A 22,279-nucleotide genomic window follows, 5' to 3' on the forward strand; every position below is an offset into this window, starting at 1 on the left:
ACTCTGCTTGTTTAAAAAAGAAGGGATGGTTCAGTGAAGGCAGCCTGAACTGAGAAAGAAGGCTAAAGACAGCTCTGTTTAATTGTGAAAGATGTGCTTGGGTATAGATTGTAAAGTGATTAACGGATAGTTATTCCAAACCATATAATAATTTTTTTAATGTACTAATTTAATACCAATGAAAATATTGTGTGGTTATTTTATTGGTCCGGTTGACACTTTTGATAATACTAATGTTATGGAACATGGTAAAGTATATGATTTATATCATTTCTAACAGTTTAAAATTGATGTATGGGCCAACGGACCCGTTTAATTAAGATTTTTTGTAAGAAAGTAATTTTAAAATAAACACATACTATACACAACATACATGAAGAAATAATACATCCTAGATAGAATTATATAGTTAGCTTACCCAACATTAAATGCAAAGGTTCTTAATGCTGCACAATATTGGACCCCCACTAGGTGTCTCACAAGAGCGTATAAAAGTTCAGCTCAGAAACCCCTATACCTGAACCGAATTCGTGATGTTTTTGTCTCACTGAAAACAAACGACCTTCTTGATATGAATCACACTGAAAGTGAGCCTTGCTGAAAAACAAAATAAGCTGCAGACAGTAACCTTCTTACTAGTTGCTTTGTTGTGCTTATAGTGTTTACATGCATACGCACAACGTACACTGATGATAACAAACACATATGTTTTTCGTTTGGTTATGTAAAGAGGCCTTTAAAAAGTGTAAATGATACAACACAATAAAAACAATAAAATATATGGCAGACAGTCGAGTGTTTCATTTGAAATTACGTTTTCAAATTTTGACATGTCAGATCAGTCTATAATATATAGTATATATATATATATATATATATATAATATATATACTATAATATATATATAATAATATATATATATATATCGTGCGATAAGAGACAAAGTTCAACATGTACTAAGTTCTACATTTTTGGAACTGGATGAGCAGCTAAACAGCGCTACCGTAATGATACATTAAGATTGAATTTGCATTTGGACGGACTCCTAAGACGTAAGCATTGTCTGTAGTGGAGGAAAGAGAGAGGGAGGGGAAAGAGTTAAAAAAGTTACTCAACTTTCTGTTTCTTCGCATTACTGTATGGGTTGTTAACGCGGCTGGAAATATTTTTGTAAACTCCCTGAAGTTGTCATGGCTCCCTTTGGAAGGAATTTTTTAAAAGCGCGCCTGAAAAATAGGTAACTAATTAACTTATTTCGGGATTATTATTATTATTATTATTATTATTATTATTATTATTATTATATATATTATACTGAAATGGATGCTTTGAATGCTCCGACAGAAATATTGCGATGCTTACTGTAATGGAATAGTGACAAGATTTTTGTCAAATGTAACGGCTCAAGGTAAACGCAATGGCTTCGTTTACACCTCAGTAAAAGTACAGTAACATTGATTTGTTTCAAGTTACGAAATTGGCAGGGTTTTATAATATTTACCAAGGCAAGAAATGATTCTAAATGGTAAAAAAATCGGTGTTATCGGTATTTTACTAACAATAGAAAACGTAATTATTAAAAAGGAAAACGTGTATTTGTGCTTGCCTTAAAACGTCACATTGTGTGTTTTGAACAAAATTACAGAATTGTGTGTGTGTGTGTGTGTGTGTGTGTGTGTGTGTGTGTGTGTGTGTGTTTACACGTTCTTAATTTAAAGGCAACAATGTTTATTTTTATACAACTGATGAAAACAGTTGTGGGCAATGGATTTGCTCCGAGATATTTTTGCCTCCGGTAGCCTACATATAGGCAGTTCACTTAGAGGCACTACACATTTTTGTACAGTTTGTTTGAAATGCAGGTCTACATTACATGAAAAATAATATCCTCATTGCCATTTGCTACATAAAGTAATCCTGTACAGTATTGTACTCTGTGGGTATTGCTGCTTCTGGACATGGTACTTGCATTTGAGATCATCCCTGATGAATCAATGCATACATTTTAATGTCTGATAAGCAACTGTAAGGGTCAGAGCTGTTTAACATGATACCGATTACAAAGTCTGAACTGTTGGTGTGTAATCATGTGTAGATTGTAGTGTAAACCACCACTGCTACTCATAGTGGTGGCCCATTATGAATAGCTAAACAGCGGCCTAAGGGAGTTGGTAGCCTGGCCAGTCTTGCAATGTTTATTATAGACTTGTCTGGTTAGTAATCAGTAGCAAAGCAGTCTAAAATAGCACTTCATAAACTATATTCAAAGATAAGCTTTTGTCACACCTAAAAATGTTGCTATATATTCAGTAACTCAAGATCAGAAATGAACTTTTTTTGCTTTTTATGACACAAAATTATTATGTTTTCCAGGCTTTTGAGCATTCATTAACTTTTTCTCTCCTTTTTCTCTTATGAGATCCAGAGAGGTATTTGCACCCGTTCTTCCTCTCTCTGCCACTGCCTTATTATTGTGGATTTTTTTTTTTTTTTAGTTATGAAGATAACTATTTGTTTGTCAATATCTCCCACCAATATTAATTAACACCAATGTTAATTGTAATTTCCTGTATGGTTTATGTCCTTGTCTGCTGGTCCCTGTGCATTTTTATTTATTGAATATTCTGCTGAAATTAGTGACCGATTCTTCACTGTTTGTCTTGCTTTCAGACTTGTTTCTCTGTCTTTCTTAATCAGTGTGACATTTTGGAGGGTTAATACAAAAGTGTTTGATGTATTCATGCTTGCTTAAAGTATATGGAGAAAAAAAAGCTTATTTAAACCAAGCAGTTTTAGATATGAACTTTTAAACAACATTTGTTCTTATTACTTTATTTGCAATGTGGACATAAAAAACTAAATATTCAACAATTTAGCAATTACTGTTTTTCAGGTAAGCACTTACATATTTAGGAACATTTTGCTGTATAATAACTAGACAAAATTATACATTGTGACAACACTATTTGTTTCTCCTTTAATAAATATTATGTTTAATTGTTAAATATCTTGAAATACCTATTTTTAGACCATTCTCCAAGGTGACTCATAGGTGTTACAGGGCAGTACAGGGTTACAATACAAGCTTAATATTTAAATACAGTGTAGTGTACAGTAAGTGCAATAGTACTACTAAAATACAATATGAATAGGATGCAACAAGTTAGGATTACAACAAGTTATATCTACAATTATATATTAGTAATGCAATAATGCAAAGATAGTGTATTAGCTAAGGATCCAGTAATGCGGTACTTAGGTCAGGCAAGTCCAGTGCAGAGTAGGAGGTAGGGGTAGACTAACAGTAACATAGACTAACATAGACCCCATTCACAGTTGCAATTTAAGGTGGCCCAGGGCTATCCCAGGGCCTTTTCTCATATGTGACTGGTCCAAAAAAGAAAAGACGTCCGGGCTGACCTAGATTTAGGCCACCGTTTCGACGTGAACCAGGGTCTGCAATCCAGGACCAGGGCTGGCCTTTCCATATATATGAACGCAAAGCAGTCTTAGAACCGCCTTTTCATATCACATGACCAATTTGTTTACGACGCTCAGTACTCCCACAAGTGTAAAAGGTGAATACTCTGCTAGCCAAGACAGTAGTGGATCAATATTGAATGCTAATTATTTCTACATAATTCAACTTTAATTATAAAAACAGAGGTCACGCTAGCTTTTCTATTCATGCGTTCCTGAAACACACTTGCCCAAAATTTTGCATCCCATCCATCAGGTACTAACACAAAGGCTAATAAACTCCAGGGATGTGCATTTTGGTACATTTTTATGAATGTTTAAACTCTATGGTATATCATACTTTAAACAATCTCTGTCTGTGTATAGGTATACATATGAATACAATCACACCTTTCTTTATGCTAGTATATACTAACAGTAGACCGTTCCCATGACAAGAAGACAGGATTCTAAGCAGTGTATGTTGCCTTCATCTATGTGTGTTTCCGTCTTTTTCTGCATTCCAATAACAGCAACAGCATCGCCGTGTCTGTCTTGTCAGCAGATTCTTGAAAATCTGGAAATCTGCGTGTTATGCATTATTTTGCCCAGCAGCTTTTTCGCATTGTAGCGGAGCTCCCCACCCCTGTGCATATTTCTATGTTTTATATTGTATGTCGTGTGTTATGGTTGGTTAGTGGTGCACAGGGTATAAACTGGGTTATGTAGCACAAATGTTGTTAAAATGTATATTTGTATTTAGGCACAGGGACTGCACATAGGATGTGGACACGGGGATGCACAAATTAGTTCATATGCTGGGATTCAAGTGAATGATTAATTAGTAATTGAATCCCAGTCCAGCAGTATATATAGATGCACAAGTCACTCACTCAGGGCTGGGTGTTCGGTGAGTGGAGAACGGGAGAGAGGAGAGTAAAGTAAAAAGTAAAATCAATTGCTACTCGTGGTGACATAGCTCAGCACGATACTTGTTTGGTTCGTGGTTGTTTGTCTAGTTGTTTTGTTTAAAATTTTTATTTTGTTAATAAACACACAAGCAGCGTATTCAGATTCACTCGCAATGCTGTTTGTGTGTTTCTTCCTGGTCTGACGTCACCATACGAGCCATCATGCCACATATGGTGTCAGAGCAGTGGGCCTCCAGAGACGCAGGCCAGGAACAGTACTGCGGGTACATTTATTTTATTTTTGAGATTTTTTTTTGTAAAAAGAATGGAAGGCGAGTTGGAGTCAGTCCAGTTGTGGGACTGGATAAAGGAAAATCCTGGGCTGGTGGACCAGTCCATTTCGATAGTGATTGAGGCCCTGCGGCAGAGGGATGGGGACCAATGGAGGGCCTGGCAGCAAAGACACCGCCCAGGTTCTTTGGAGCAGGTTATGTAATTAGTCCTCTGCTACCTAGAGGCAGATATGGAGAGAACCCAGGTACCAGTGTCTCCAGCGTGAGAGGGAGAAATTCTGCTGTCTCCAGCGCGAGACGAAGAGTCCCCGCTGTCTCCAGTGCGAGAGGGAGGAGCCACGCCTACCCCAGTGGCCAAAGGAGAGCAGCACCAGTCACCGCAACCGAGGGAGAGCTGCATCAAAGGGAGACTATCTGCTATTCTCACCTCCACTGCCAGGGGGAGACTGCCCGTTGCTCCCGCCTTCGCCGCCAGGAGACTACCTGCAGCTCCCACCTCCACCATCAGAGGTAGATTACCTGCTGCTCCCACCTCCACCGCAATGAGAGGACTACCTGTCACTCCCACCTCCACCACCTGGGTTGCCTGTCCTGCACCGCCTGGGGTTGCCTGTCTCGCACTGCTTAGCCTGCAATGCCTAAGGCTGCTGAGACTGCAACACTTAGGGCTGCCGTCGCCTGGGGAGGCTAGTTTGCCTTCGCCTGGGGAGGCCTAATGTGGAAGTGGTGAAATACAATTTATTCGTGCACAACAGTGAAGTGTTGTCCGGGTTTGGTGCTGGCCTTAAGTGACAGCTCTGGATCTTGTTAGCCGTCTAAGAAATACAAACAAATACAATTAGACACGACAAACAAACAAAATTCTCTCGGTATGTTTTTAGTTCTCATTTAGCGGTTCGCTCTTAACCATAACAAAGGAACAGATTGTCCCCTAGCCACATCCCCTTTTGTACCGTCAGTCACACTCCCTTGGTTAGTGAGTACAACTGTTTCTCCTCCATTCTGCGGTTGCCACATCGCTTCCCTTCGGGGGCGATGACTTGGTACTGTAGCTCCTCCCTCTTATTAGATGGACGACTTTCACCTTTCCCTGGAATGAATTCTCAGACCATCCAGTACAGGGCACTCTATTCCCTTTACACAGCACCCTCATAGGTTGGGAGGGAGATTTATAACCAAGATTTATTCTTTCTCTGTCACAGTGACTTACAGTTGTTATATAATATCACATTACAGATCAGCTGGCATGTTCTGATGTTTGAACCTGTCTGTACCTGCCAATTGAAATGGATCGGAATTCCTTTTATATAAATAGAAATGTGTTATAATTGACTCTCGAATAAAATTTTACACCAAACTGCAGACTATCTTTTAAGTATTTATTGAATTATTTAATTTTTTTTTTTCATTTGTATTAGGTGATTTAGGAATGTTGTAGCATGTATGAATACAGTAACATATTTTACTTACTTTGAACCTGAAAAGGCATATCTTCATGTCTTACACAACACTAAACCTGGAGAATTTAAAATAATAAAAAAAAAAAAAAAAAAAAAAAAACCTTAAAAAGTTAAGAATATGTAGTTTTCATGTCTGGCTCTCTGACACATCTTGTATTTCAGAAGAGGCATATATTTATATTTGTTTGATGTCTAACTTTAAAGTAGTGTAAACACAAAGGAAATATCTACTATAATTTAAGTATTATTTAATCCTTTCAAACCAAATGTGTCTTTATTTTCTAACTGTTAAACTTTATAATCTTTAAAATCTGTAGTTAGTTATACTACAAACAAAACAGGTGTGAAGCCGTTATGTGCCAGGGATTGACCAGTTTCATACATTTGAAATACAAATAGGTTGTATCTAAATGTGTAATTTACACAAGGCAGATGATGTTGGGGAAGTTGTCACGGACACCTCACACAATCAGAACTTTATCTAGTGGTTGTGTAGTTGTAGCAGATATAGTGAAGTCTAATAGGATGGCTTTATCCAAGGCGACTTACAGGTGTTACAGGGCACTACAGGGTTACAATGCAAGCTTAATATTTTAAAACAGTATATTTTACAGTAAGTGAAAATAATACAACTAAAATACAATATCAACTAGGATGCAACAAGTTATGATTACAAGTTAGGTGCGTAGGTCAGGGAACCCCAGTGCATAGTAGGAGGGGTACAAGTGCAGTCTGAACTGGTGGGTCTTGAGGAAGCAGCAGAAGACCATGAGAGATGGAGCAGTCCTGGTTCACCAGTAGCTGGTTCCACCACAGAGGGGCTATGGAAGAGAAGGAGCTGGCACGGGAGTATGGAGGGTTGAAGGAAGGTATGACCAGTAGGCCAGTAGAGGAGGAGCGGAGAGGATGAGAGGGGGTGTAGGGAGACACGAGGGATTGGAGGTAGGAAGGGGCAAGTGTGGTGAAGAAAGCGGTAAGCAAGAACAAGGGTCTTGAATTGAATGTAAGCAGACATAGATAGATAGCCAGTGGAGAGTGTAGCTTTAGCCAAAACAGACAGACACTAACAAATGGGACGAACACTAAACACACAACAAGTATCGTGCTGGCCCTCCAGCACAATAGCAATTGTTATTTTACTGATTTATTTTCTCCTCTCCCGTTCTTTCTCCCTGAACACCCAACCCTGAGTGAGTGACTCGTGCAGCTATATCTACAGTTGTGCTGGGATTCAATTAGTAATTGAATCCCAGCAAGTGAACTAATGTGTGCAATCCCCATGCCTAAATACAACTATATATTTTAAATCACTTGTGCTACACAGACCCATCTATGTCCCATGGATTGCTATATCCACATAAAACAGACAACATGAAACACAAAGATACGCACAAGGGCGGGGTACATTTCCATATAAGTTTTTGAAGAGGTTAGCTGCATAGTAACATAAGGTAATGTGAAACAAAAAGAAGCTATATTTGTAGCTTGACTTGTGAACTGTACAGTAGTGTGAATGGCTGATTTAAGCTCCATGTTATTGTATGGGTTTGTTCAGCTAGGTTTAATATATTTAATTTAGTACAGTCTGTTCTTGACGCTGTCATATTTAACCAAAATGCTATAAATCGTATTGACTGAGTGTCAACAACCCCATTTAATTTACACATCACAGCCCACCAGAAGTGATAAATAACATCCTGTACACTCCAATATTTTTTTAATTTTTCTAATTGATTCCCACCCACCTCGTCTTCGGTGTGTTTTTTATATGTACATCAAGCGAAGTTGGTGACTCAGTGAATACAATAAGTTGTGTTAGAAATGGATAGATTAATTTGCTACACGAGGTAACTGTTGCACGGAACAGAATGTATTTACATTTACTGGATCTGAGGACGACCCAAGCCCCAGTGCATTATTTCTCAAGAGTTTTTGTCAAACAAAACTCATAAACCTGCACAAGTGAGATGCCATTTATCTACAAAGCATTCAGAATGTGAAACTAGATATTAAACAAAAGAAACAGGAACTTTGCCAACATTCCTTGCTGTCTTGGTAGTGAACATTGAAGCCCAGGAATCTCATGTTAGGTACGTTATATAAATACTTTATATTCTTCATATACTTATACATATACACATAACAAGTAGTTTCAAAATGCTGTTGTGAAAAAAAATGCATGGCAAGTGGTCCGTGGGAATGATCCAAACACCAAGGTGGTGACAGCATTGAAAAAAGTTGGGAACCACTGGACTAGAGTATCATTTCAATTATTCCTACTGTTTGAACAAAGAGACAAAAACCTTGCTCCTTGTACTTCTTGTTCTTCCTGTTCTGCTTGTTGAAGAATCAAAGAGGAAGACTGCCCCTGATTAAACTCTCGTGGGGATTGAGGTGAACTAGTATCACTTGAGGTGAACTGTATCACTTATATTAATAACTAATATTTTGTTTGCATCTTTTAACATGTATTTATAATTATCATTATTATTATTAATTATCATTATTATTTATAATTATAATTAGTCATTTGATGGTTAGATGTCTAAGTCTGATTGAAATAAAACAGAGATTAGGGAAGTCAACATAGTCTAGCGGTCCAAAACACTGTATTAGTCACTCCAGAGACATTGATTTTTTTTTTTTAATGAATGGTCTCATTTTGTAGAAGTCACATAGTAATATGGATGATCACTTTTTTCTAAACTTGGCCGATTCTGTATATGTGAATACAGCCATATAACATAAATAAAAATTATACCTTCCCCAGTGAAGTCCCCTACTGTTATTAAATTGTGTGTTGGAAAATCTTAGAGGACACAGTAAATTACTTGTCAATGTGATTGATGAATTTGCAAAATGCATGTCATTTAACTTCAAATCAACCAAAACCTATTGCATCAGTTAAACCATGAAATCACTTGAAGTTTCAAAAAGTACAAACATGAATGTAAGTATTTACCCCTGAGGCTGAACTTAATGTATGTGTATGGAAAACATAATCTGCTCTGCTAATTTAGAAGATTTAGGAATGTCATGCATCTAGTTTCTGTACCTCACACCTCACAATTTGAATCCAAAGTAATTGGATATATTTATTTCTGTATAATATAAAAAGCAAACAAGTAGTTGAATATATGTCAAACAGAAGAGACATTTGATCACATACAAAAGTGCTGTAAAAAATGAAAAGAATGCTATGTCATCATTTTAGGTAAAATTTGGTGCATAGAGCTGTGCAGATAGCTGTTATAGGCACCAGAGTTTAAAGCCTTTCCGTTTGTTGACACTTCGGGACACGACTTGTAATAATCAATTATTGTGATTTGAGTTGATATGGAATTAAAAATTACTCACATGCCAGAAGCTCAGTTTAAGTCAAAACCACCTCAATATTCTTGTGGAAGAGTGGTGGGTAATTCACTGACACAGGAGACAGACAGGTGAATTTGGCAACACCGCCCAGGTGCCCAGTTTTATTTCAGGGTGCTGTTTTTTCTTTAGTCCCGCAGATGGCGCTGTGGGTCCATGGTCTGATTTACCAACGATGGTAAACAGAACCACGGGCATACCAAGCGATGGTACACAATACCGGCGCCCTTGCAGGTGCTTCGAAACAATAATTAACAGAAGGCACAAAGAAACAGGGAAAATAAAACAGTAACAAAAACTACAAAGAAAAGGTGCTGCACTTTGCAGCGATATCCCGGTCGCCGCTGCCCGTGCAACCCGGATCACCGTCCTACACTGCCGGCTCACTAGCCTGCTCTGATATACTAATCAGGGGTCTGCCCAAGGGTTCCCCGCCCTCACTGTCTCGCTCTGAACCTCCGTTTCTTTCTCTCCCACTGGTTGTTGGTCGTTGACCAGTGCTTCCGCACTCTCGGCGCGTTTAACAGGGCAGACCTGAGGAAACAATAGAGCGTTAATTTATAGGGCTAATAATCTCCCAAGATGCGCCTCTCAGCGCAAGTCCACACACCCACTTTCCCACCTCCCCGTGTCACTGCCATGACTCACAGGCGGTTGTTGGACGACTGCCGCCCTCTTCCTGCAGCCCGTGAACACGCCAGCAGAGTCAGCACAAATCTCTCCCTGTTGCAATTGTCTACCAGAATGAGTTCCTAGACTAGAATGAAAAGGTTTTGTATGCTTTGGCTCCAGGTATTACTTTCTTCAGCTGTAACCCATATGTACATGTGTGTGACTGCACAATTCCCCTTGTAGTGTTGCTAGTAGCTATGTTTCCTGTAACCAGCAAGGAGTACAAAATAAAACGTGACACTTCTATGTAACACTCTTCAATCTACTGTGTCCAAAAAGCAAGAGCAAAAAATAAGATTGGTTTCAAGTTAGTATTCTGCTCAGTTCTGTTTATTTTTCTTGCAAATAAAAATACTTTGAGGCATGTCTAATTTTTAAGGGTGCCCCAACGGGACAGCCTTTTGATTGCGCAGATCACATTGTCATTATGAGGAGAATTCACAAAGCCATTTTCTCCAGTGTCATTAACACATTTTTTTGAAAGAAGAAAAAATATTGGAGTTGCAAAACTTGAAAACATTTTGCTAATAGCTTAATTTTTTCTCAATTACAAAGTTTTCTAGTATTTTTTTTGAAGTAGACCTTGCTCCTGTAATATCACTAGTTAATAACTGCACTATTAACACCTAAAATGCAGAGTTCTGAACTGTCTTAGTCATGATATTGTTCTAGCCAACCATTTGAAACTGTTTCATGAATAGCAAACTTGATATGATCAATTAGAACAGACTTTAAAAACTCAAACATAAGTTTTGCCAATATGACTGAATCCCTTAACGTAAAGTTAAGGTAATACAAGCACAATTTTTAAAAATACAAGCACAATGCAGGTGGTTGATCTTGAAATAGTAAAAGTAGTTTGTACTACTCTGGTTTATAAGTTTAAAGAAAATACCAAAATGTTGTAGCTCTAAAATACCATATTACTTCAATTTGGTGCTGCCCTCGAATTAAAGTCATATATCAGCTTTATAGTAGATGCCGCTATCAATAAAGAAATGTTAAGGTATTTTTTTTTTCTCCCCCTACTAAAAAAAACACACACAGTAAACAAATAAACACGCAACACTGACTATGAACATGTAATGCCCCCGAAGAGACGGGAGCCTCAATCTAGCACGGAAATTACAAACTAATGTACAAACACATAGTAAGCACATTTTATTTTATGGTAGTACAGTTATGAAAGAAAATGCAAGATAAACTGTGTATAGAACAACAGTCCTTCTAAAGTTAAGGGTGGTTTTGTTGTTTTGTTTTCAGTTCAATTGTAATTCCCGTACTCAATCCCGTACAAATAAAAACAATGTGTTTACTATCTATGAGAAGATTTAGTTTTGGTTTGTCTTGCAGAGATATTACAAACAAGCAAGTTACTGTGAGAAAAATAACCGAGTAGAGCATATTGTAGTTTTTACAGAAATCAAACTGATATTCTGAGGTAATTTTTGGTGCAGAAAAATATCTACGTCACACTCTTGGATTTCACTGCCACACGAGCATTGTCCCACCCCTTAACAACCAATACACACTCCTGATTCGCTGATACAGTACACCCCTGACCTTCCAACTCCCACCTAATAGGTTCTCGGTAACTGTCACCAATAAATGTACTGTAGTCAAAGTAGGTTAGCCACACATGCTGCTACATATAGGTAGGCTACTGTATAAGCAATAAAATAAATAAACAACCACAATACTTCTAAAATGTCATAAATCATGTAATACAACACTGCAGCATTTGAAAATCGTAGTATTATTAATAAAGGTTGCCCTTGTGTAGTGGCAGCTCTCTTTTAAGCTTAAGTTAAGGTTATCTAAGTACAGGACCGAAATGGTTGGATTGTTTAATATTTCCTTCACAAAAGTACTACAAATTGTGCTATGACATGGCCCATTATTTCCTATTTATTACCTGGAGTCGCTTCATACATTTCAGATGTTATTAGAAGTGTTTTCACATGAAAGAACTTGACCATTATGTAAACTGTGAATGTGTATTTGCTTTTATAGCCAATTGAGATGGTACAGAGAGTTAAAGCAGTTAGCACAATACACACAATGGCTCGCTGGTAAATGTAAAGGTAAACTTACAATTTAACACATTTCTAGAGAACCACGAATCCATTTATGATAAAACTTGCTTTTGGGCATGCTAAGTTATTATATCAGGTTTATGGAGGCAACTGTCCTACTGTCTGTATGTCACACTTACATTTTTACATGTGGCTGTACAATGCCTGTCTATTAGGACTTGTTTACTTGACTGGATTTGGCCATGCCCAGGCGTGGGGCATTCTCTCCTGCTTGATTACTCTGGAAGGATGAAACAATGTGGTGGGTTAATTAAGCATCATTGCAGATCAATTCCATCCAACATTGCTGCAATTGTGCCTTGATACTCGAGACACCTTTCAGCACCAGAGAAAGCGATGGCCCAACCTGATGTAAGGTACAGGTTCTAATAAAGCGGCCTTGCAGTCTAGTGATTGCGTGTTTCACGTTACTTTTGTAGATCTCAACAATAGTTCTATGTACTGCATGTACTTGTAGGGCATTGCTTTGTTTGCCTTTTGCATAGTTTATACATGTGTTGGATTCAGTTCTCAGCATTCATAATGATTAGCTAACCTGCTGAATTCTTATTGCATTCCTAAGAGGTCATGTATTACTGTAGTGACTAGCATACCCAGACTGTGGTTTCATAACCTTTCATCTCTTTAACGCTGCCAGCTATTAAGCCATAAAGGACCTCTTTACAAACTGCATATCACCTTGCAATTACAGCTTTTATATAGCAGTTCCTGCCAACACTTTCATTCCAGCAGCTTCTGTTGAAAATTGTTTAGTAGTTCAACAGTTAACAACACTGACATTTGACTATAAATATTATTTTTTTGATGATTATGCTATAAAACCATGAAATATAGACTCCCCAATAATAGATTGTATCAAGGGGTATCCACAAGCGCAGAGACGAGGGAGGTGGAGGGATCTGAATGAGTACAACGCAAGGAAGGGGTGAGTTACTTGGGTATTTATGTTTTTACTTTTCTTTGAAAATCATGTTGTATTACTGAAGAAAAAGGTTAACATTTCTTAAAATACCTGTAAAAACCTTCAAGCAAGACCTTATTGAAGCTTGGTCTAACAGCTCACATTCTGTGCAGTGTGGTTATTGACCTTGCTGGAAGAGCTGTGAGTAATCCACTGTAGATGTAACCAATAGGCACTGTCATGTTCAGAAACTGTCTTACGCTTATACTATTAAAATAGACAAAGATGGGGCACAGGCAATACATCATAAAATGTTAGCTTTTAATAGCACATTTTCTTAAAGGTGAAGAACATGAAACACATATTTAGCAGTTCTGGGGATTATTTCATTTTTTCTGCAGCAGTAATGTTATCTGATATACATCTCTATTCAAAGTTCTGATCTTTTGTTTGTGTGATTTCTGATTCCTCTCGATTTAACATCAGCTACCCAGAGTAGCCAGAATAAGAAAAAGGCTGAATCATATTTTCTGTCTGCAGCTTTCTTTTCCAATATTTGTATAACGAATACCTTCCTTGAAAAGTTAACTTGTACTACTGTTCACAAGATAACAGCCTGTCTGTTATAGAGAAGCAGTAACTGGAAAAGGGATTAACTCTCTGTTGTGTGATTTTTTTTACTTAAAGGGGGTGCCTGAAAATGTGTTAAATTCCTGTGTTTCAGACCATTTTTGGTCACCCACAGCTCAAATAAGATAAGTTGTATAAACATGCCGTTCAGCATAAAACACTGCCCTCAAACTGGAATCAAGCCTTTTCGCGATCAGAAGTGAAATCATTTTACAAGAGATATAATGGTATAAAAATGTAATCTGGGAATGCACAGTTCATTCGAAACCTGGCCCCTGCCAGTCATCTGTCTCTGTACTTTGGTGTCCCTGTAGCTGTACAAGTAATGCAGAGAATGAAGTCTGTTGAACCGTATGTATATGATACTGTGTGGCAGTGTGCCCCTTCCCTGTGCATGTTTTGTGTTTTATGTTGTCTGTTATGTGTATTATTGTAGTGGTGTACAGAGTGTGGGTTATGTAGCACAGGTGATATGTATATTTGTATTAAGGCACAGGATTGCACAATCAGTCCACGTGCAGACTGTGCCGAGATTCAATTGAATGATTGATTAGCAATCAAGTCTCGGCACAGCTGTATAAAAGAATGAATATTTCTTGGACACAAGGTTGGGTGTACAATGAAGAGGTACAGGAGAGAGAAGAGAGAAACAGACAATAACAATTGCTATATGGGCTGATAACACCAGCACAGTACTTGTTGTTTTGTTAGTCTGTTTGTTTTGGCCACCAGCACCATTTTGTTTGTTCTGTGTTGCTGTTTTGTTAAACCTTTTTATTTGTTAATTTACAATAAACCGGCACAACAGACTGTGTCAATACAGTTCCTGGTCTGACGACACCACACGAGTCATCCTGTCTCATACTGCTATATCGTATGATATTAATTTCTGCTAATTGAGCCTAGTGAACCGAAGATGATCTTTAATCGATTACAGCAGTCTGTAACTTGTGGGTGGAGGCGTGACTCCGCTGCAGTACTAAACACAATACACTGTGTGCACCAGTTAATTAATACTTCCTCTTTCAAGTCAGCATTGACTTTTAAATACACATTTTGTTCAGTTTTCATTAAATATGTATGCTAAGTGTTTGAAGTATCAAGTATATGCCGTTTAGCCTAAGAATGTAATACTTTAATATTTGTTTTAAAAATATATGTGTGTGACTGTGACAGGGCGTAAGCCCTGCTGGTGGACATGTAATTTTGGCAGGGATGGGGTTAAATCTGTCCCTGCCAACAACAACATGTGTGACCATTCCCCAATTGGGTAACTGAGTGCTAATTGGAGAACGACCACATGTATATAAAACAAGCCAAATCCTTTGTTGGTGGAGGAGTGTAGGACTTTAACTATTCAGTGAAGGCCAATGCCCAGCCTGAATAGAGAAGGTAACTGTATTTTTGTTTAAACCTTATATTTTGGCGCTAGTGCCGTTGTTTTTTTTTTTGTGTGTGTGTCTTTTTATAAAAGTGTGCACAGTGCTTTAACCCTTTAACCCTATGTCGGACCAGGTCCGACATTACAATTTTCCCTTTCCAGTCCGATGTCGGACCCTATCCGACATCATCAAAAAGACTTCAAGCACAGGTCTTTAGTCATTTTTTTCTCCTGAAAAAGGAGAGAAAACCATTCAATGGCCGAGTGAGACAGATAGGAGCCGAATGAAAGACAAAAAAAAATAAAATAAATAAATAAAGGGCCTGATCTGAGCAATACATGTAGCCCCTGCACTACAGAGATAACACGGACACAGACAAAGAAGATAGCTGCTTCCGCATCCAGCGCTCAAAGAATATCACAGACATTTGCAGAGCTTTTTGACATGTTATAGGAACAAAATAATGACTTGGATCGCATTATTGAGGAGTTTGGTGATTAAACAAGTGATCAGGAGAGGATTTATCAATATGCATGACTATGAAGAGGTATGTGAAAAATACAGCAAACAAGGGGTGCGACTTGGCTGGAGATACAGTACTGATGTCCTTTTGCTATGCAGTGCCTTTTAAACCAGTTTTACTGAAAAAAATTATTTTAAACAGCACATGTAAAATAAACAGCGCTTGTGGAAAAAATTGGACCTGATGTGCCTGACAGACGCTGAATAAATGGACCGCTAAGGGTTAAAACTGCACCTTCTCTCTCTGGGTCTGCTTTCCCCGTTGTTTCCCAGCCTTGAACACAACGCTACCCTGCTATATATGGTGATATTTGTGGGATAGTGTCCCATAGAACTGCAGTTAAAAAAAAAGATAACTGGATCGGCTGGAATCGCGACACGTTCCAAATCCAGTGGGATGGCGGACTGGATGACCTCCTCGGCAGCTTCGAGGACCAAGATTGGTGCCTTGCCTGTGGGCCTGCTGACCTCACAGTGGCCTGCTGACCTCTTCAGGAATCAGAGGAACAACCACTACCATTCCCGGAGGCAAGAGAGGGAAAAGCCCCACTGTCTCCAGTGCCAGAGGGAGAAGACCCGCTGTCTTCAGTGCCAGAGGGAGAAGCCCCGCTGTCATCAGTGCCAGAGGGAGAAGCCCTGCTCTCTCCAGTGCTAAAGGAAGGAGCCCCACTGCCTTCCAGAGCTAAAGAAGGAGAAGCTGCTGCCATCTCCAGAGCCAACGGGGGAGGAGACGTTGTTGTCCATTGTTGTCGTTGTCCTCCAGAGTTAGCAGAGCAATCGACTGGCCATCCACAGCAACTGCTACATCTGCTGCTGAAGGGAGCACGGCGAAATTCAGCCACACAGCCAGAGTGCCCTACACCACTACCATTGCCGGAGTGCCCCACGCTGCTGTCAGTGTCACCACTGCCAGAGTGCCCCGTACTGCTGCCAGCTTCGCCACCAACAGAGGGCCCAGTGCCGCTGCCAGCGTTGGTGCCACCCTCGGTAGAGGAGCCCTGAAAGGGGTAAAGATACTCTGGCTTATGGGGTAGAAAGGGAGTTAAACAGGCACCCCTGCCAGAAGACCCAGGACCACCTTAGCCATAGGAGGAGGCAAGGGTACCACTTGCTCTGTTCCCCCTGGTGGCCCAGATGTCGCTCTGTGGTCGCCGGGGCTCTCACCTTAGTCAGCTGCGGACGCTTGCCAGTGGTTGGACACTGGACTCTGGACAAGTCAGTAGATCCAGGGACAGCGACCAAGAGTAAACGTCTCTTTTTCGTGGTCGTGAGTCCTGAGTCACGGGCGGGCGGTTGTACTTAGGCCTGAATCTTTCTGCTTGCCCCACCCACAAAGTAGGGTGGGGGGGGGGGGGGTGGGTGGGTGGTTGGCCAGGTGTGCGTTGCATAATGGGACAGGTATGTAACTAGTGTTTATATTAATATTTAAAATGATTATTTCAATATATTTCATTGTGCAAATGCATGTTTATTTTGATATAATGCATTTTATAGAAATATTACTGTTTTTCAGTTTAGAACAATTTAAGAGTTTTGAACATATGTAGGTAATGTAGTTCATGCATCTGCGTGGTTTGAGGGAACACTCTGATTGACAATCTCATCACAAAAAATTAATTTACCCGTAAAGGGCTAAAGGCATTCTACTTTGTGTTGTGTCTCATAACTAGGGCTCTACTTGTAGATCCCGCAAAATTAGGCTTCTAACGCAGTGTACTGGAGCAGTGTTGCAAACCACAGAACTAGTGTAGTAAAGTACATGTCTCATCTCACGTGGCTATTGAATTTAACAAGGTTTCTGGGATTGTGACAGACAATGCCACGTACTGTACTCGGGCATATACTTCCTAATTCGGTGCATAGAACTTGCAATGCCCACTAAAATGACTAAAAGCAGTCATCTCAGAGCGCTTCACAATTAATAGTACTGCAATAAATAAACAGATTATCCATAAAAAAAAAACACAAGGAAATAAAACAATCATAAAAATCTAAAAAATGCCTTTCTAAAAATGTAAGTCTTTAAATTAACTTTAAAAACACTCAAAGAAGCTGAGTCTAGTGGAATAGAGTTCCATAATTTGGGGGCATAGCAACAGAAGCCCCTGTCTCCCGTAGAGCGCAGGTGGGACACACAGCAGTCTGAAATCAGCAGAGCGGAGGTTGCGAGTGGGAGTGTAAAAAACAGATCTAACAGTTAAGTCAGATGAAGTGCCTTATATGTCAGTTTTAAAATTTTAAAATCAGTTCTAAACCTGATAGACAGCCAGTGCAAGGCCTCCAAGACAGGAGTGATGTGATCTCTTGAGCGGGACCTAGACAAATTTCTGGCTTTTTGAACAAATTGAATTTTAGTGAGGATGCTATTAGACACCCCAGCGAGCAGGGTGTTACAGTAATCGATCCTGGAGAAAACAAAAGCGTGAAGCAGTTATTCAGCTGCGGGTAGAGAAAGCATGGGACGCAGTCTGGCAATATTTCTAAATTGAAAAAAGGACAGTATTCAGCACATATGAATCAAAAGTTAACCCAGGATCGAAAATCACACCCAAGTTTTTCATCTTAGATCTGAACTCAAGCATGGTTCCATCAACAGACAGATTTAAAGTTCTGGTTTTACTTGCGGGGGTACCTAACAGCATTACTTCAGTCTTGTCACCGTTAAGGTTAAAAAATGTTGCGACATCCAAAGACAAGTATAGGAAATATTTTGAACTGGCGGAAGTATACACTGGAAAAAAACTCTGAAGTTGAAAATGCTATTGTTTTTTGTTTTCTTTTCATAAAATAAAAATAGAGCCATTGTATAAGCACTTCTGGGTGGTTGAAGGCACAGTGCAGCCAGGCGTGCGTAAGATATCTCTTAACCCACACGAATATTCATGCAGTACAGTCTTTATTTACATGACTGGAGCTGGCCGTATAAACATAAAGGTGTATTTGGACAATGAAAATGTGGAGTTTTAGTTTTATTGACCGAGTCAGAAGTTGGTGGTTTCTTTCAGTCAGGCAGAGCAATTTAACTATTTTTTGTGTAGAAAAAACCACCATAGGGGCTGATTAAAATTGCTTTAATACTATCCTTTGCAGTTGGATAAAGAAACACATTCCCTGGCAACTTGGCAACACACTTTCTAGAGTGCAAGAGGTATTTTAATTCACTGTGGAAAACAGCACATAAAAACCAGGGAACATCCAGAAGGTGGATGTCCCTATTCCCGAACACAAAAGCTTAAACAGCAATAAAAAATATAAACCTGGACACTACCTTCCTGTTATTTTCCTAATAAATATGTTTTAAACAGGAAACAATGCTTTTTTTTTTTTTTTTTACCACAAATAAGATGATTTGAGGCTTTAATTAGCAGAGTTAGCTATAGTAACAGTTTCAATGTTGCTTTTCCTTTAATTCTGATTGTATTAAAAGGATGTCCTTAAAGTGAAATAAAACTCATTAGTTCACAAACCTGCCAGCGTAAAATTGGCAGACATTTGCTGGGGCTTTTTACTCATTTCAAGTTTTGATATCGGTAATTGTAGGTCATTATTATCACAATTAAAAAAAGAGAGAGCAGCAAGACAGTCTCATATTAGAAGTTGTAGCTGGGGAGACTGATAGTTTTATGTTGTAAGAAGTCATAATTAGAATTTACCCACAATGAGGAAATCAGTAATATATGCCACTTCATAAAAAAGTTTTTCCCTGAAGAGACTAGATAGAGATCATTTGTAATCCATAGACACTACTTATTTTTCATTCTAAATTATTTATCTGTCTTTTCTAGGTCCTCCAGCAAGGAAATGGAGTATGATGGGAAAGAGATTCAAGTATGGGTTTGCCAGGAAGAGAAGGTGGTTTCTGGCCTGACTAAACATACAACCTGTTCTGACGTGGTCCAAGCCTTGATAGAGGAACATCAGACTATAGCTGGGGACAAGAGCCTTCTGATAGGAAGTCCCAGGGAATACTGCCTTGTAGAAAGATGGAGAGGTTTTGAGAGGGCCTTGCCTCCATTAACCAGGATCTTGCGGCTCTGGAGGGCCTGGGGAGATGAAAAAGCATATATTCAGTTTGTTCTGGTAAAAACAGACGCCTCTGTTCCCCAACCAGGCTGGAGGTCATCTGAGACCAAGCAAACACATACTAAAGAGAGACAATGGAACCAGGGACCAGCACAATACATGAAGTCCATGCCAGTGAAGAAGCAGAAGAAAATGGTGAAAAGGGCATTCAGAAAGTTAGAGAAGATAAAGCAGGGGACTACGCAGGAAGAGAGGGATGGTATGGACAGCCTGATCAAGCTAATTATATCTCAAGACCACACCATTAGGCAGCAAATACGAAGGATCAGAGAACTCGACCTGGAGATTGAACAAAATGAGTTGGAGTTGAGAACAGAATGGGCAGAGACTGATGGGGGAAATTGTGTAAAAGATGCTTATTTTCAAAGTCATAACAAGAACAAAAGCAACCAGCAAGATGTGAGTCAATTCGATGAGACTCTTTACACCAGTGATGGGATTTTACAGATAGAAGAACAACTAGGACAGCACAGGGAGCTTATTCAAAAGCTGTCTGATGACATTGAAAAAGAGATCAGGAGTATTTGGTTTCAGGGTGTAGAGGATCCACAAGGGGCGGCAGCGAGTGCAGAGGATGAAGACAATGCTACAGAATTAGAAAGCATCAAAGTGGAGCTGGAAAACAGTATGCGCAATGGCTTGGCAATACATTCAGACCTTTCAAGTGTTCAGAAAGAACTGAAACAAAATGACGTGGTGCAACAGAACAGGAAACAGGAATTTGAGCTTTTAGCAGCTCAGCTCAGTGCATTGCATACCATGGACAGTGTGGAACAACCCCATTTTAAAGACCAGACAAAGAGCAATGCAATAAAAAGTAAGGTTTCACTAGTACTGTCCCATGCAGATGTGATTGATACAGACTCAGATACAGGAATAAGCTCTACACACAGCCAGGACTCGTCTTCTCCTTTTGGGGAGCCTCTTCCACCCATATAGTTTCACAAACCGCGTATTGGAAATATTTATGAATTAATGATTTAATGAATTAAAATATTTATGAATTTATGATTAACGATCCAGAATTACAATTCTTCAGAACACTGTTTTAAGGAATGTTTTTTTTTTAAAGGATTCATAAACATTTCTCACATAAAACAGTTGAAAAAGGGTTTCATTAACAGCAAACTTGATCAAACAAAAAAGTACTTCACAAAACATTTTGTGAATAGGCTCATATTCTTTAGGACTGGATTACAAAATAAAAATGATTATGTATGGAGAAAAACTGCATTTACGAGTACCAAATATAACAGGATATATATGTGAATGAAAAGTTGTTACTTTTAACTCACCTTCTCCTTATGATCACAGACATCCTCTAGGATACCCACACTGTTTATAGCTTCCTAACAATGTACAGCAGTGACCAAAAGTCTTGCAGCAAAATTAGTTAGATTTAACTAATTTTGTTTCATAAAGTTGAAGAAACCTGCTGAATAATGTTACGTTAACAGATTGAATTACATACTGCTTTGTAGTTTTCCATATAATTAACGAAAAACCGGCAAATTAAAAAATGTGACATTTCAAAAGTTGCTTTAATTAAATTATGTTCAGATATTTTATTATTATTATTATTAAATCTCAATCCTAAAATTCTAGATGATGCTAAATCTTTGGCCATAGCTTGGCCACATCTTTGCGGTCTGGTTTGTGAGGCTTATGAAGAATTTATTTGGGTTAAAACATTACGGCTTGGTGCTTGGTAATAACATGATTTAGTGTTTACATAAATTGCTGCTAACACCATGGAGTAGATAGTTATGAAAGACAGCTTTTAAAATGTGTTGAAGATTTTATTTGTTTTGATACGCTTTTGATTTTGCGCCTTGCTTAAGAGTGTTTATGTTTCAATGCCCAATTTAAGCAACTGGTTATTCTAAAGTCGAGTTGTGTAACAATACCTTTGCTACTCACGCTCTAAAGGCACCTAGCCTGCAGCACCATCAGCTATTTTTCTTACCATCCATGGAGTCTTCCAGACTCTGGTTCTGATGAGATATGATTGCTGCATGTGTTGGCTAGCCAAGCTCACTTACCCCTATCCCACAATATGCAGGCACTGTGGCTTCATCATCAAACTGTCACAGAAGGAGAAAAAACATACAGTACAGGTTCCAAAGAGGTAGTCATAATCCCTTTCCAAAGGGAACTGTAGCTGGAAATTGTCTTAGAAATGCTTTTTATGACAGCACTGTCCAAAGCTGATGTAAGAAAACTACGAGTACAGAGTCCATTCTAAAATGAACGGCATATAATTCTGTTATTAGGTGCAATTCCATCAGATCTGTAACATTGCTTTACAGTATAGAACTGAAAAAGATAATTGATGTCTTAGAAATTGTTTTATAGCTTGCTAAAATCATACCCATACATAGTCTAACATTATTTTTGTATAAAGATTTTATAGTGTTAGTTTTGTAAAAAAAAAAAAAAAAAAAAAAAAAAAAAAAAATGTACAATGAATACTTAATCCTGTTTAAAGAGTGCTTTAT

General features: G+C 38.7%; 1 protein-coding gene across 1 annotated transcript; it reads left to right on the forward strand.

Moving 5' to 3' along the window:
- The first annotated feature begins 1,152 nt into the window (after nt 1–1,152).
- Nucleotides 1,153–21,252, forward strand: rassf9 (Ras association domain family member 9). Its single transcript, XM_041255223.1, has 2 exons — nt 1,153–1,237; nt 19,484–21,252. Exons 1-2 carry the CDS (start codon nt 1,191–1,193, stop codon nt 20,718–20,720), a joined length of 1,284 nt encoding a protein of 427 aa, XP_041111157.1. The 5' UTR covers nt 1,153–1,190; the 3' UTR covers nt 20,721–21,252.
- Nucleotides 21,253–22,279: the final 1,027 nt, after the last annotated feature.

The sequence above is a fragment of the Polyodon spathula genome, chromosome 7 (assembly GCF_017654505.1).
Source record: "Polyodon spathula isolate WHYD16114869_AA chromosome 7, ASM1765450v1, whole genome shotgun sequence".
Classification (NCBI taxonomy): domain Eukaryota; kingdom Metazoa; phylum Chordata; class Actinopteri; order Acipenseriformes; family Polyodontidae; genus Polyodon; species Polyodon spathula.

Bases quoted from the DNA above. Each gene is read 5' to 3' on its own strand.
- rassf9 (XM_041255223.1), top strand. From the start codon at position 1,191: ATGGCTCCCTTTGGAAGGAATTTTTTAAAAGCGCGCCTGAAAAATAG. The intron at 1,238-19,483 runs GTAACTAATTAA...TGTCTTTTCTAG, and splicing joins AAAGCGCGCCTGAAAAATAG to GTCCTCCAGCAAGGAAATGG.